The 16412-nt window shown below is 41.6% G+C and overlaps 1 protein-coding gene across 1 annotated transcript in view; it reads left to right on the top strand.

The window, feature by feature from the left end:
* The window catches only part of sh3glb1a (SH3-domain GRB2-like endophilin B1a), a 34845-nt gene extending 21186 nt beyond the window's left edge, over positions 1-13659 (top strand). The window contains exons 6-9 of the mRNA XM_080751882.1: positions 3953-4042; positions 6068-6168; positions 7607-7856; positions 11037-13659. Coding sequence (XP_080608008.1) covers positions 3953-4042; positions 6068-6168; positions 7607-7856; positions 11037-11144 — 549 coding nt within the window. The 3' untranslated portion in view covers positions 11145-13659. The remainder of the gene's footprint in view (positions 1-3952; positions 4043-6067; positions 6169-7606; positions 7857-11036) is intronic.
* Positions 13660-16412: the final 2753 nt, after the last annotated feature.

The raw sequence follows: 16412 nt of genomic DNA, 5'->3' as shown, positions 1-16412 counted from the left end.
AGGGTTTGCAAAAACACCTCGGCCGTTCATGTTATGTTATGGGATTTTTTTCCAATTCGGTGAGGAATAACACTTGTGTTTTTGTCCGTGTGTTTGTTTTTTGTTTGTTTTACGAGGTGAAAAAAGTAAACCGATGTGGTTTTCTGAGGTAACTATGGACAGGACAGGCTGTGTGCACTTGGTGTGTTGCTCTCTCGCTCTCGGTTCGCGATAATAAAAATCTAAAATATTCTTTCAAAAATATTGTTTGAAAGAAAATCTGTCAAACGATGATGTCACAAGACTATGGATTTCTGAACTATCCCACAGTTCTTCTAAGAGACTTGGACCGAGTAGATTTTTTTTTTTTTTTTGGCAATTTTATTATATTTTTTTATTAGTGAGGACCTATTACAGTATATGAAGATAGGTTGAAAAGTGGCAAAGTAAAAGTATCAATATAGACATACTCTGTTACAAGTAAAAGTCTGGAATAGATGCATGTCTAACGTGAATGGCAAATCGAGTGGCAAAGTGAGTTTAACGTTGTTTAATGCAATCAGATAGGACTTTTCTGTGTGGATGTATGGGCTGTCAAGGCCAGAAAGTAGTTTTTTTGCCACTCAAAACACACACACACACACACACACTTAGTTTTCATAGGTTGTGGGGACATAGACTTCCATTCATTGCCTGCGGCCTTACCCTAACCTCTATCCCTAACCCTAACCCCTAAACCTAACCCTAAACCTAAACCTAAACCTAACCCAAACCGTTGTGGGGACCTACTATTTGGTCCCCCACAATGTCTATTTCTCCAATTCTACTATACTTGTGGGGACATTTGGTCCTCACAAAGTAATAAAAACCTGTCCACACACACGCACGCACACACACACACACGCGCACACAGTGTGAGGATCCGCTGCCGTGGCCGTGCCTGCGTGGCAGCAGCTGTGCCTCTATAAGTAACGACTGTGTCACTGTGTTCTGTTTTAAATGCAAGCCAGCAGATGTGAGCGGAGGAAGTGACAGAGGTGAGTGGAATGCCAGGGCCCATCTTTGAACTGAACTGAACTGAACACGCGTGCACACACACGTGCGCACGCGTACACAACACGTGCGCGCGCGTACACACACGTACACAACGCGTGCGCACGCGCCTGCTGGGAACATCCACAGCTCTCCCAACTAGCGGTGTACTCGGATTTATTGGTCGCCTCTGGCAAGGGCGTCACACCAAATTCTGGGCCCTGGGTACAAGGATTCACTGCGGGGCCCCCATTAATGTTAACTATTGAAAAATAGCAGATATACAAGCTCACAGCGCGGCACCGAGTGCCGCGCTGCGAGCTTGTAGATCTGCTATTTTTGAAAAATCGTGAAAATGTGTGCCAAGAAGACATCAACCCCTTGTGGAATATACCAGGAGCAAATATGCCATCCCCACCACACACACACACACAGTAGGGCATTCACCAAATATTCGAATATTCGAATATCAAAGTCACTATTCGACGTTGTTCACCGAAGTCGAATATATATATATATATATTAGGGCTGGGATGCGATTAAAATTTTTAATCTAATTAATTACAGGCTCTGTGATTAATTAATCGCAATTAATCGCATTTTAATCGCACATGGATATTTGACACGAGAAGCATTTTTATCAAGTAAAACACATTTTGTTGTACGAGTGAATCAACGAGTGAGTTTTTTAAATCTAAATTTCGCATCCACTGGGCCAAGCAAAGCGCTCTGATCGGCTTCTTCTCCCTTTGCGTTTGTTGTCTCTTCTTGGTTAGTGCATCGCTAGTGCGATTAAAATGAGTAAATTTTTTTAATCGCGTTAATTTTCTGTAATTAATTAATCGCAATTAATCAGTTAAAGTCCCAGCCTTAATATATATATATATATATATATATATATATATATATATATATATATTCTTTTTTTCCCCCTCTTTAAAAAATCTATAGTTTATAAAGCTTGGCTAGATAGGAAGTCATAAGAATGAGTTGTCAATGGCCCTGGTGGATGAATTTGTTAATGCTCTATACCAGGGGTTCTCAAACCTTTTTAGGACGTGACCCCCAAAATAAACATATTTGAACTGGGGACCCCCACCCTGACAAGCACTTGGAATTATAGGTATTACATTTAATGTGACTCAGTTGGGGCAGATAAATATTGTGAAAATAGCAGATCTACATGCTCACATGTAGATCGGCTATTTTCAAAATTTCTGCCTCTTAATATTTGACAGTTTGGCCAGTCCTGTTGAATATTCGACTATTTGAATACTTTGAGGTTGAATAATTCGAATACTAAAAATCACTATTTGTGAATGCCCTACCACACACACACACACACACACACACACACACACACACACACACACACACACACACACACACACACACACACACACACAAACTAAGGGTAATGCAAGCTGTGTAGTCTGGACAGTAATGGCATTGTGTGCATGTGTAGTCTAAGCATCAGGCTCTATGTTTACCAGACCTTTCCTCACGTAGGCGCTCTCAACATGCCATTGTTCCATCCGGCCCGATATAACAAATCCTGTGTGAGGAAAAGGAACACCCCCAGCCCCCCCAGGGGCGTCACACCAAATTCTGGGCCCTGGGTACAAGGATTCACTGCGGGGCCCCCCATGAATGTTAACTATTGAAAAATAGCAGATATACAAGCTCACAGCGCGGCACCGAGTGCCGCGCTGCGAGCTTGTAGATCTGCTATTTTTGAAAAATCGTGAAAATGTGTGCCAAGAAACCTATGTTTCCATGTCAGTGATGCTCAAACTTTTTCATGTGAAGGACCCCCCATCTCAAAATATTTAGTTCCAGGGACCCCCCCAGAAGCAAAATTTGAGTTACAAATGTTCACTTAAAAAATACATATATTCAAAGATTTGCGCACATTTTCACGACTTTTCAAAAATAGCAGATCTACAAGCTCGCAGCGCGGCACTCGGTGCCGCGCTGTGAGCTTGTATATCTGCTATTTTTCAATAGCTAGTTATTAGGGCCCCTCCACCTTGGGCCCTGGTAACTCAGTCCCACTTTCCTACCCCTTGTGAGGCCCCTGGCCCCCCCCACCACCAATAACCCGTGCTCCGCTTGTGGCAGAATCATTCCGTTTGATTTAGCGCTCACACATTGCTGGTCACCACCCCCTCCCTCCCTCCCTCCCTCCTCCCTGTTCAAGAGGACTCTTGTTGAAGTACTTCTTCTGGCCTGTCATTTTATTCTGGGTTTATTTATGGCGTCGCCCCGGCACTCTTTGTATCATCATTTTCACACTCACTTTTTATCATAATTAAATTTGAGTTGACTTATATGTTTTTGTAGATTAGATTTCAACCCACGTGCTCTGTATGTTTTTCTTTTCTTGTGTTTATGACGTATAGAGGGTGTATGTCGACAAGTCATTGTGCTGTGCTGTGACCTGAAACATTTGAGTCTGTTTTGAGAACATACATTTTCATTACGGTAACTCTGTAATGTGTTTTGCATTAGCTCTGTAAAAGCGTGATTTATCTGAGTGTGTGTGTTTCTATGTGTGTGTCTGTGTGTGTGTGTGTGACAGTTTGCCCTCCTGGCCCCAAAGTTGTGGAACAAACTCCCTGTCGCACTTAGAACAACGGACTCACATGCTAGCTTTCGCCGTGGACTGAAGACTCACCTTTTCAGACTCCACCTAAACCCTTAGCACTACTGAAACACTCAATGACTATACATGAAGCTAGTCAGCATTTGTTTTTAGGTTTTTAGAACCTTTTCTGGACTGATTATTTAGTTTCCTAGATAGATATCCATTTGCATTTGTTATATTGCTGTTGATGTACTGACATATTATCCTGTTTATTATTGTGATGTTTTATCTGCTTATTGTAAGTCGCTTTGGATTAAAAGCGTCTGCAACTGTGTGTGTGTGTGTGGTTCTCAGGCAGAGCAGGAGCTCCGGATGACCCAAAGTGAGTTTGACCGGCAGGCTGAGATCACCCGCCTCCTCCTGGAGGGAGTGAGCAGCACACACGTACGTTTATTTTTAGTTATGTTGAATACTTGTGGTCAGAAACAGGGACGTGCTGGGCCCCTGATTCAGCCCGGGAAAAAGAGTTGTGGAGGCCCTCATTGCGCGCTATAGAGAGAGATCTCTCTCTCTCTATAGCGCTGCTGCTACTCAAATATTTGCCATTTCAGATCATGACAAGTGACAAGCCAGCGGGGCAATTACATGAGTTATATTTCGTCGTTGTCGGGTGGAAACCTTGTACGTCCAAAACCGTTTGTTTTGTATTTATCATTTTAAAAATGATTTAAACTAGTGAAAACAGCCGATCTACAAGCACACAACGCCTCGCACCGCGAGGCGTTGTGTGCTTGTAGATCTGCTGTTTTCACTACTTTTGTGCAACGGCCTTGTATGATGAAGCAGGGCTTTGCTTTGCGAAAAAAAATACAAATTTGAAACTTGGAGATACGAGGTTTCTGCCCGACAGTGACGAGTTACTTTGTTGGCCGCACAGCCCCCAAAATGGAACGAAGGCCGACATTTTATTTTTAATTTATCCTAATGGCCGGGAGTTGTCCCGCTTTTCCCTATGGCCAGCACGTCCCTGGTCAGAAATGTAAAAACAGCACGTGGTACATGGGATATCACAACAAAGGACTTGTTTCTGTTGAGGTCCTATGTATTCAGTTCATCAACATATCATAAAAGAATTACACAAAAATACTTGTCTTAAACAAATACAAACACTATATATACACACAAGAGATGTGAATATCACATTTACCTCCCCTTGTGTTTTTTCAGGCCAATTTTGGGAGAAAAAGAAAACTAGTGTTACACATCCTTTAATGCAGTGGTTATCAACCTTTTCAGACCAAGACCTACATGGCATGCGTGAGGTGTTGGGAGCATGTAGATCTGCTATTTTCACAATTTCTGCCTCTAACATTTGACATTTTGGCCAATTTTTAACGTGTCATTTTAGAAGTATAAAAAAACTCATTAAATTGTCACTTTAGAAATGTTCATATACCCTCTATACACTTAAACTTTATGTTGGTTTGTTTACTGTTGAGTGAGAAAACAATGTTGCACATTAAGTTAATCATCTGGGGACCCCCCAAAATAATTTGGGGACCCCCCACTGGGGTCCTGACCCTCAGGTTGAGAACCACTGCTTTAATGGCTGGTGTCAGGGTATTCCACATTTTGGTGGTAGAGTAGTAGAAAGAGAACTTTTCCATGTTTGTTCTAAACATGTTGTGCCACCAGAGATCATGGTTGCTCCCCCTAGTGTTTGGGACTGGGAGCAATAGTGTAGCAGACCCCCTGTCCTATCCTTGAGGGGGCACCAAAGGGTCCTTATAGCGGTTAACCCATTTAGGCCTTAACACATTATGACGCAATATTTTATGCTTTAACTATTGAAAAATAGCAGATCTACAAGCTCACAGCGCGGCACCGAGTGCCGCGCTGCAAGCTTGTAGATCTGCTATTTTTGAAAAATCGTGAAAATTAGAATTTTGACCCCATTCTATAAGTGTCTTTTGAATCCTTCTAAGATTTTGGGAAAAAACCTATGTTTCTATGTCAGCAATCTGGCCGGCCATCGTCAAAGAAAAGGTCCTTTTCACTTAACTGGAGCTCAGTTAGTCTGTTCTTGAGAGACTACTATGTCAGTGGTGCTCAAACCTTTTCATGTGAAGGACCCCCAAAATGATATTTATTTGGCCACGGACCCCCATCTCAAATTATTTCGTTCCAGGGACCACCCAGAAGCAAAATTTGAGTTACAAACGTTCTCTTTGAAAATACATATATTCAAAGATTTGCACACATTTTCACGACTTTTTTCAAAAATAGCAGATCTACAAGCTCACAGCGCGGCACTCGGTGCCGCGCTGTGAGCTTGTATATCTGCTATTTTTCACTGGTTAAAGCATTCAATAATTCTAGGCCTAAATGGGTTAAGTCATACTGGTGGTACTTACTGTAATTTATGTTGAATTATCTCTTTATTTTCTCACACCATCTCTGGATGACCAGGCGCACCATCTGCGCTGCTTGAACGACTTTGTGGAGGCTCAGACAACGTACTACGCACAGTGTTACCAGTACATGGTGGATCTGCAAAAGCAGCTGGGCAGGTAAGAGGGCAGTACGTCACATATTTATTATTGGCAGGATTTTAAACTATACTTAAAAATCACTTTGAAATTGAATACTTTTTTCTTTCTTTTTTTTTCCTTATATTTTTGATCCCACGTTTTTGTAACCCATTTTTCTCACCCGGTGACTACCTAACCTGTAGTCCTGGTTTCCGCTCTCCCCCTGCCGCGCCAGGGGACATTGGGGAGCACCCGGCTGGCTAGGGGGAGGTAGTATAGAAACCAGGACTACTGCATGTTTTTGTGTAAGGGCCTATGCCCAAGGAGACACGGGGAGAACATGCAAACTCACCACAGAAAGGCCCTATCGCCAACCCCACCTAGGGTGTGGGTGCTGATGACGCGGATGGAGGAACACGAATACTTTTAGTCAAAAAAGAAATACATACTGGTCCTACCAGTATGTATTGAATTCATCATATTCAACATAAAAGTCAACATAAAAATGACACGATAATATGTGTCGTCAACAAATACAACAAAACAAAATGAGAAATGGGAAATTGCATTTAGGAGAAGGGGAGTTTGGAAAGAAATCAGTGATTTACATTTGGTGGCAGAAGTTGTAGAATGAGAATCGTCCCATTTTAGTTCACAGAATCACTTGTCTATAGGCCTAGTTCGGGTTCATCTTTTAAAGGACAACTTTGCTTTTTTTTACAACAAGGGTTCATATTTTAGATTGTAATTAGAGAAAAGATAAAGTGAGTGTTAAAATGTTTCCATTTGCTTCGTTCGATTGTTTTATCTAGTTTACCGTGCTAAAATGTGGGGCATGCGTACGCATGGGGGTATGTGTACAAGTGGCTAAATATGTATTTTTAGACACAATAAGCCAGCAGTTATTGCTGCTATTTCCAGTAACACTTCTAGCCCCCATAAGTCACATCCAACCATGAAAGGTTGCGTTGTATCTTGGGAATGGGCTTATTGTGTGTAAAATGACATATTTAGCCACTTGTACGCATGCCCCCAACCACTGAAATAAGAATCTCTAAAACAATAGAAAGAAGTAAATGAAATCAATTTAACACTCATCTTTTATATTCTTTAATTACAATCTAAAATATGAACCCTTGTTGTAAAAAACTAAAGTTGTCCTTTAAGGCTAGTTAGCTTTATGCATGGCATGGTACGATGGCATGCGTGGCGTTTCCCCAACATGCAGGAGTAACTAAGTAGATTAACTGAAAAGCTCTGGGAACTGAATGATTTTATGAAACTGGCACTTGTTGTCTGACTGTTGGTAGTGGTACCAAGAAATCCAGAATATATCTTGCTGGATGGTGCATGTGGAGATGCAAGGAAAGCCGTTCCCGATTGTGTTACATTTAGCTAAAAAATAGACTGCGGAAACCCGAATAAAACACGATCAAAACCGCATAAAACCGCTAATTTTCGCCCCCTTCCCCCGCAGCTTTCCGTCTTCGTTCTCCAACAACAACCAGTCGTCTGTGTCCGGCGGCGGGGCCAGCATCTCGGTGCCCACCATCCCCGTGTCGGCCCCCCTGCCCAGCCCAACCCCGGGCCGCAGCGGCGGCGGCGCGGCCGCTGGATCGTCGGGAGGCTTCAGCGAGCTGCGGAGCTCCAGCGGCAGCCGCAAGGCCCGCGTCCTCTACGACTACGACGCCGCTGGCAGCAGCGAGCTCTCCCTGCTGGCTGACGAGGTGGGGTTCTTTTTTTTACTTCTATATTTTTTATCCCACGATTTTGCAACCCATTTTCACCCAGTGCCAATTGCCTATGTAATCCTGGGCTCTGCTCTCCCTCTGCCGCGCCTGGGGAGACAACGGACTGACCTCATGCTTCCTTCAATGCATGAGTAGTCCAAGTTGTTTCTTTTCACCTGACAGGGGGGATTTCCCTGGGATGGACGTAGCGTGTGGAAGGAACACGTTATTCCAACCAGTTCCTTTCCCCTCCATCAGGCGCCCCGGCTGGCCAGGGGGAGGCATTATTGAGACCAGGATTACTGCATGTTTTTGTGAGGGTATCAACCCTAGGAGACACGGGGAGAACATGCAAACTCCACACAGAAAGGCCCTATCGCCTATAATTAAAGAAAATAGCTATGCATTGTCTTTGGGTATTGATTTTGTTAATACCTCTGAAATGACAAATTAAACATTGGCCAAATTGTCAAATATTAGAGGCAGAAATTGTGGAAATAGCCGATCTACATGCTCACAACGTTGCGAGGCGTTGTGAGCATGTAGATCTGCTATTTTCACAATAGAACCTCTACTCTCACAAAATTCCTCAACTTTTAGTGCTCGTCAGGGTGGGGGGTCCCCAGTTAAAACATGATTATTTTGGGGGTCACGGCCTGAAAAGGTTGAGAACCACTGGCATACACTACCTGTCTTTAGGCATATTGCACATAGGAGTAAGCGACCTGTTATTGAGCTGAATTATTGTTATATAGTCCTGGAAATTGGGTTAAATATTCTGGAAAAGTTTTGGAAATTAATTGATAAAGATGTGTGGGAACCCTGTATTTAGTTTTAGTCATATTATAACCACTGTCCTCTTCGTTTTAGAGTAATCCTTAACTTTATTCTATACTAAAAGAAGTAAGGAGTCTGTGCTGGAGAACTGGTGTTTTAATAACAACGATATATTCCACAAAATCACGTGAACAACCAGGATTCTAGCTTCAGTATCATTCGTAACAACAAAAACTATCACTTCTCTGTATTATGCGTGGCCACACTTCTCTCTACCAGAACATAAAGTAAACACAGCACCAAGCGCATCCCATAATACACCTCTGCAGCCCGGCAACTCTTAAAGGCACATACCCCCCCTGGCCCTGTCTATTATAGCATACAATAGTCTTTAGTTTTAGTTATATTTTAGTTTTTAGTTTTTAAATGTTCTCGTTTTAGTCTAGTTTTGATGTTTAGTCGACTAAATCCACAGTTGAGTTTGTCGACAAAAATGTCGTCAAACTATCCTTGGTGGTCTTTTTATACTTGGTTGCATGTTGCGACGCGTTGTGAGCTTGTAGATCTGTTATTTTCAGAGCAACCAAACATAAACTGGATCTCTTCTCTTCTCCACTGGTCCCTCCACAACATTTTAGTCTCTAATTTTTTTTATTTGTTGACGAAATCGTCAACATATTTAGTCTCACTTTTAGTCATCATAGCTCTGTTTTTTATCTAGTTTATCTCGTTTTCATAGAAGACCTCGACGCTTGTTTCTCTTGCAAAATCTGGCAACACACGGGTACTTTCATTTTTGTCATCTGAGAGGAAAACTCTTCAGATGACAAAAAAAAAAACCTGCAAGCACAGCATTTTTTTATTTTATTTGCCACATCACTGTAAGTGTGTTCCTGTGGCCCTCCTCTCAGCCGTGTTACAGTGTATTGTTGTAACCACACCGGGTCTTAACCACATGTGGCCAAGTCATAATAGGCCAACATTCTGAGAAAAGAGCAGTTCTCTACAAGCTCACAACACATTGCAACACAGAATGGGGGGGAAAAGAAACGCGACCCGGGTAGGATGCGTAAAAGTAGTAGAGTATGTCAGACTTCGGTGCTCTATCACAGGGGTCTTCAACAGGGGGTCCGGGACACCTTGGGGGGTCCTCTGTGTTACTACAGGGGGGGCAACAAATCCTTGTGTGATGGGATAATTATTTTCAATAAAAAACTTTGAACCCTCGCGTCCCTATTCTGAGGACAACTTTAGCCAAAAATAGCAGATCTACAAGCTCTCAACGCCTCGCAGCGCGAGGCGTTGAGAGCTTGTAAATCGGCTATTTTTCAGCAAAGAGGTTTGGTGTAGAGGTCAAAAAGAGTAGACCAAATACAGAGTGAAAGGTCAAGTTTACTACGTATCGGCGATTGAAGCGGCTAAATGTCTGAAAAAACATTAACACGAATCCAACAGACTGATGACAGTGCTGTCAAAGAAGTCGATGACAATCGGCATGACGCATTTATACAATATGTAGAGGGGGGTCCCTGCTTTATCTCTCTCTCAGTTAAGGGGTCCTTGGTCCTTGAAAACGTCGAAGACCCCTGCTCTTAAGGTCTTTGCACACTGCTGCGTTTTTGGGCCGAATATCGGAGTGCGTGAATAAAATAATCAACCTCACATTATGTCAATCACGTTTGCACACTGCCGCCCGTTTCGTATTTATTTTCGGACCAGGGTTGATTTTTTTTCCGATTTTCGCAGCTGTTGCACTGAGTCCCTTGCTCGCTCTCTCTTTCCTCTCTCTCTCCCTGGCCTACGGCTTTCGGATTTCCAAAACGCAACGAAAACACGCAGTGCAGTGTGCAACCACCTTTATAGATAGATAGATACCTTTATTATCCCAAGGGGGAAATTTAGTTGTCCAGTAGTAGCACAGCAGTATACAGTTATTTACAAAGTTACAGAGACGTAAGAAAGATAGATAAGAGGGAAAAAAAAAAAACAAAGACAAGAGCAGTACAGTACCAATAAGGAGAAGGTGCATCAATAGAGGGGGCGAATAATATATAAGTATATATACATAAAGTGTCTTGCAAAAGATACCATAGCAGTCAATGCTAGTTAGTGCAAACAAGTATCTCACTGTCATTGTAAAACAAAGCAAAAATACTCAGAAACTACCAACACTAACAACCTAATAGTGCAGTGTCAAAAATCAGTGCGAAAAAAGAAGAAACTAGGAAGCGTGTCACCGCAAGGCGCACATGAGCACTCTTCCTGGAAGGTCCTTAGAGGTCAAAGTCAATACAGCAATTGTTCCTTAGAGGTCAAAGTCAATTTATAGTCTTTGACAAATAAGAAACAACTAAAGAAAGTGTCAACAACTCGTATTCCCCTGCTGCTGTGTCCCTCCAGGTGATCACGGTGAGCAGCGTTCCCGGCATGGACTCTGACTGGCTGATGGGCGAGCGGGGCAACCAGAAAGGCAAGGTGCCCATCACCTACCTGGAGCTGCTTAACTAAAAGAGACGTCGTCCCAAACCCAGCCCAGCCCGCCATCTCATATTTATATCCAGCCCACAGGGGAAGGGGGGCCTCTTTTCTCACTTCCCGTTCAGTCGGTTTCAGTGCAACAGTCACAATATGTCATTAGTAAGGGGAACATAAGAAAATCTTGGTAACGATACGTAAATCGTTACCAAGACATTTCTTCACCAATGTGTTTCTAAAGGTGTGTAATAATATGTACTAAAAGGCTGAAATTCAACTCCCGGGGGAAACCTCATAAAAAATGATTCGTGTTTGTGTCCCATTAACTTTACTATACAGGAAAAAAATACAAAAAATAAATATGCTTTAAGTAACATGTGAGGGGTCAAACTAGGGGTTTTTAATGATGCTGAATCCATTGCAAGCATTTGTTTTGCGTGAAAAAACATTCCGTGGGCTACAAATGGCCCCTACAAATGGTGAAAAGTGATGATTCATCACTAAACCATCGTTTTGTGGGTCTGTGTTTAGCAGAAGGAATGTTTTTCATGCAAAACAAATGCTTGCAATGGATTCAGCAGCATGAAAAACCCCTAGTTTGACCCCTCACATGCTACTTAAAGCACATTTATTTTTGGTATTTTCCTGTAGTAAATTAATGGGATACAAACACAAATCAGTTTTTTTATGAGGTTTCCCCCGGGAGTTGAATTTCAACCTTTTAGTACACATTATTACACACCTTTAGAAACACATTGGTGAAGAAATGTCTTGGTAACGATTTACTTTGCAGATTGGTCAAATATCTTATAAAATCCCCTTACTACATCTCTCCCAACGCAGGGCCATAGAGCCGAGGCCAGCCAGCCAGCCATTCTCTCGGCTCCACCGTCGTATCCCGAAATGAACGGAATTTGAGTGAAGGGACGGGTAACGGGCGCCTTCCTTTGTCATGTATACCAACTTGCCACGTACATTTACATTTTGTAAACCGCTTTCCGTGCCTTCCTGATTGCCTCCATGCCATCCGCTACACGTGTGCCAGAATTTGTAAAAATCGTATCCATTTGAAAGATAATTACTTTGTTTACAACACATAACTCAGATGGTGACCCAAAATGCTTTTTCTTTTGATGTGATGATGCGTTTTCTTCACTTTTTTTTTAATATTCGCAAAAGACGCACTTAAAGCGTGAGACTGAACACGATGCTGGGGTTGATGTTTATTTTTAAGTCTTATTTTATGATTGATAATCGTTTGATGTTTGAGGACCCATGGGGTCATCATGGATCAAACTAGTGTGAATAGTTCCATTGTGTTAACGTGTGCCTTGCTCTTTCGCGCCCAGCCTTTTACTGGACAGTTAAGTCAGAAGAGAAGTGTTGCAGTAACTTCCAGTGGATTATGGAGAGAGGCTTGAATAGGAGACGTCCTAAAATTGTAATTAAAAAAAATAACTCTTGCCAGATGCCGTCTCAAGTGCCTAAAAGAGATCCTCAACACCGGAGGGATGAGTCTTAAAGGAGTAGTTCACCTCTGGGACAACCAGATCTTATTTTAATGTTGTGTGGGACACGATCCTGAGTTATTTTTTGTGTTCAATCTGTGTTTTTAGATATTTTAGTATTTCAGCCGATTTCAGCATGCTACAACTGGTCATATGATGCAAAATGCATCATATGACCAGTTGTAGCATGCTGAAATCTAAAAACACAGAAGCATGCTGAAATCTAAAAACACAGATTGAACACAAAAAATAATTCTGGATTGTGTTGATCGTGTCCCACACAACAATAAAATAAGATCTGGTTGTCCCAGAGGTGACCTGGTCCTTTAACAACAATGCCGGTGGTGGAGACTTTACGTTAAAACGCCATTTCTAGCAACCATGCCGAAAGTATTCCGATTTTAAAGCCATTTCAAACCGTTTCGTACTGAGCCCTGGTTATTATTGCGTTTTATATTGGATTCACTGAGACTTGAGTGTTTTCTTTGTGAGCGAGAGATAGTTTCAACCAGACAACCACACCTGCTGTGGCCAATTTGGTTCATGAATATGGAACAGGCTCATGATGTGGGATAGGTTGAGTGCCTTGTGGTTTTTCTTGACCCACTGTTTACGTTGAAGAATAACAGGCCGTAGGTGGACTTAGTTTTGACTTACTAACATGTCTTTATTATCCCCCCTCCTCATTCCCTATAAGCTCAGCTCTGTCCACATAGAAAACAAACATTTATTATTGCGTTCTGGGAGTTTATTAAAGGGGAAGACCACCCATTTTCAATATTGAACTATGTCATTAATATACCTTAGAGGAAAAAAAAAAAGTTCCCCCTCTTCTGTGTTGCCTAGAACTGGAGGTTCGATTGATTTTGGGGGTTTGTATTGTAAAGTACAATGTGTGATGTCATCAAGTTTTGATTTGCAATACAAACCCCAAATCAATCTTCCAGTTTTAGGCAACACAGAAGAGGGGGAAAAAGATTTTCTATTTCCACAACACAACTCCTCTAAGGTATATTAATGACATAGTTCAATATTGAAAATGGGTGGTCTTCCCCTTTAAATATATTACGGCTTGAATGGCCGCTTTTTGTTATTTGTGTAACTGATATGATAGCATACTATTGTAAAATAAATACTGTATATGCCATATTAAAGTAAGTAAATATTATCTGTGTGTGTGGATGTTCTTGCGAAATATAACCAGCAGAGGGCAGAACAGAACAATGTCCAGTATACAGTAGGTACAATGGTATATATGCACAGCCATCCTGTGCTTTTATTTTGTACAGTATGTATGTATTGATTTATTTAATTTACAAAATATGTAAATAGATATAACTGGAAGGGGATACCTTTGGCACGGTGTCATTTAACTGAACCACAATTTACAGTTTAGGCATTTAGCAGACGCTCTTAATCCAGAGCGATTTACAATAAGCAAGGGAATACATCAACATCAGTACAAGGTTATAAATACATCAGTACATCAACATGAATGCATAGAAATAGTAATTTAGGAAATAAAATAAAAAAACTAGACCAAGCACCTATTCAGTAAGAAACCAACATAAAAACATGAACATGACGTAAAAAAACAAAACAAACACAATTACACTGATTGCTGTGGTTGAGTATCGAAATTGGGTTACCAATAGGAACCGGCCGGGTCCAGTATTTCTCCTATAAATAAAGGGTACAATAAGCTTTTAACCACTACTGCTTTTCATTGTGTTGACATGGAATGACTGGTTACTCTTAAAGTTGGCAAGTATGTCTGTAAAATTACTACAGGGGACACTTGTGTTTGGTTAATTTAAACACCAGTATTTTTAGTAACTTTTGCCATTGGCTCTATCCTTTTTTCTTTATTTGTACATTTATGGAACCCGAAACGGGGAATCGATAAGCAGAATCAGCATTGTAACTGGAATAAATCAAATCAAATCCTAACCCGTTTCGAAACGGGCCCCCATCCAGAATCAATGGGGGTAAATGTACTCAAATCAAATTGTTGTCTTAGGAATGTGACAAAAACCAAAAAATATTATTGAACTCTACTCTCCATGGCATGAGTAATCAATAGAAAAAAAGTCGGTTTGGGGGTCAACTACTCCTTTAAGGCCCATTCCCACTGGGCCAGATAAACAGATACAAATATCTGTTTCTCCATTGAAGTGGATGGTAAGATACAGATAAAAAAATATCTGTCACAGATATTATTTTTGTGGGTTAAACCCCCTCCCCCTATGAAGAACATTCATGGGGTGGGGGCCCGCAGTGAATCCTTGTACCCTGGGCAGGGCCCAGAATTTGGCACAACACCCCTGCCCTGCCTGTGTCGACACTCCAGGCCCACGGTGTGAGCGGAAGGGGTTAAGTGGAAGTGGGGCTCTGGTGAGCAGCCTGTTGACTTCCTTCCTGAGAAAAGTGCCTGTTAAGCTCCTATAATAAAGATGCCTGTTGCTCAGCCTCACGTGGCTATGATGGGGCCCTGTGCAGTTCCTTAACCTTAACACAATGTACATCTCACAGGGGGTGCAGGACAGAAATAGCCTTCCCCTTCCTCACTGCTTTAACGTTCCACATCCTACTAGAAGTATTACTAAAAAAAAGAAAATACTCGAATTCGAGTAAGTAATTAATCAGTATATGTAGGCCTATATAATATATATACAGTATATTATATAAAAGAAACACTACATTATTCGATTAATCAAAAAAGCTAAATCACTGTGAATCAACATTGATTTAACCTGGGAAATCTACACTGCTCTACAAAGGCAGAGTACAGTAACTACGTTTTCGGACACAGCGACTTATTTGTGTCCCCCAAAGGTCAAATTAGCCTTCATGATATTGGGGGATGAACAATTAGCTCAAGAACAGATATACAATCAGTGTTAGGGTTGTCACGATTATGACATTTTACATGACGATTAATTGTCACTCAAATAATTGCGATTAACGATTTAATTTAAAAACGCGACGCGTTGTGAGCTTGTAGATTGGCTATTTCCACTATTTTTGACATGGAAACGATTATGCCGATTATGAAAAATAATCACGATTATGTCAAATAATCACGATTAGACGATTATGTAATAATTGTGACAGCCCTAATCAGTGTAATATCACTTAAATGCCTTTATCTCATTTGGCTGATCAGTTGTAAGTTGTAACACTTTTAAACCCATTTTTTAGTGAAATTCTTGTACGTAGTTACTGCACTCTCTTTGTAGGACAGTACAGCTGTGAAAGCTGTACATTTTTTTTCCCCTGTAAAGCAACTTTGGGTACCAAGAAAAGCGCTATTAAAATTGTAGGCCTATGTATTATTATTATTATAGCACTGTAGCTGTGGCTCCAAGCTTCAGTGAGGCTCCTCTCCGGTTTCTCTCTGTCTCTGTTCCAACCACCCCCACCAGAGCATCACCACAGAGGTATTCTAGGTTACCTTCTGGTTTGGGTCTGTGTGCTCGGAGCAAGCACTGCAGCAGAGCAGGCACATGGCTTCTCGTAGGGATCCGTCAAAGCCAGTGCAACCTTCCCACCCTCAGAGGGGAAATACGGACGCTGCTAAAGGGATAGTTCACCCAATAAATGGCTTGGTTTCTATCAATTATAGGACAGGGGTCTTCAACAGGGGGTCTGGGACCCCTAGTTGATCCTCAGAGTTACTACAGGGGTGGCTGCCAAATCTGTGTGTGATACAATTCTTTTAAATTAACAACTTGAATCCTCACATCGGCTATTTTCGGCAAATAGGTTTGTTGTAGAGGTAAAAAAGAGCAGA

Source organism: Nannobrachium achirus (assembly GCF_963921795.1).
Source record: "Nannobrachium achirus genome assembly, chromosome: 21".
Taxonomy (NCBI): Eukaryota; Metazoa; Chordata; class Actinopteri; order Myctophiformes; family Myctophidae; genus Nannobrachium; species Nannobrachium achirus.
The sequence above is the reverse complement of the archived record's forward strand: the minus strand, read 5'-3'. Positions and strand labels throughout refer to the sequence as shown.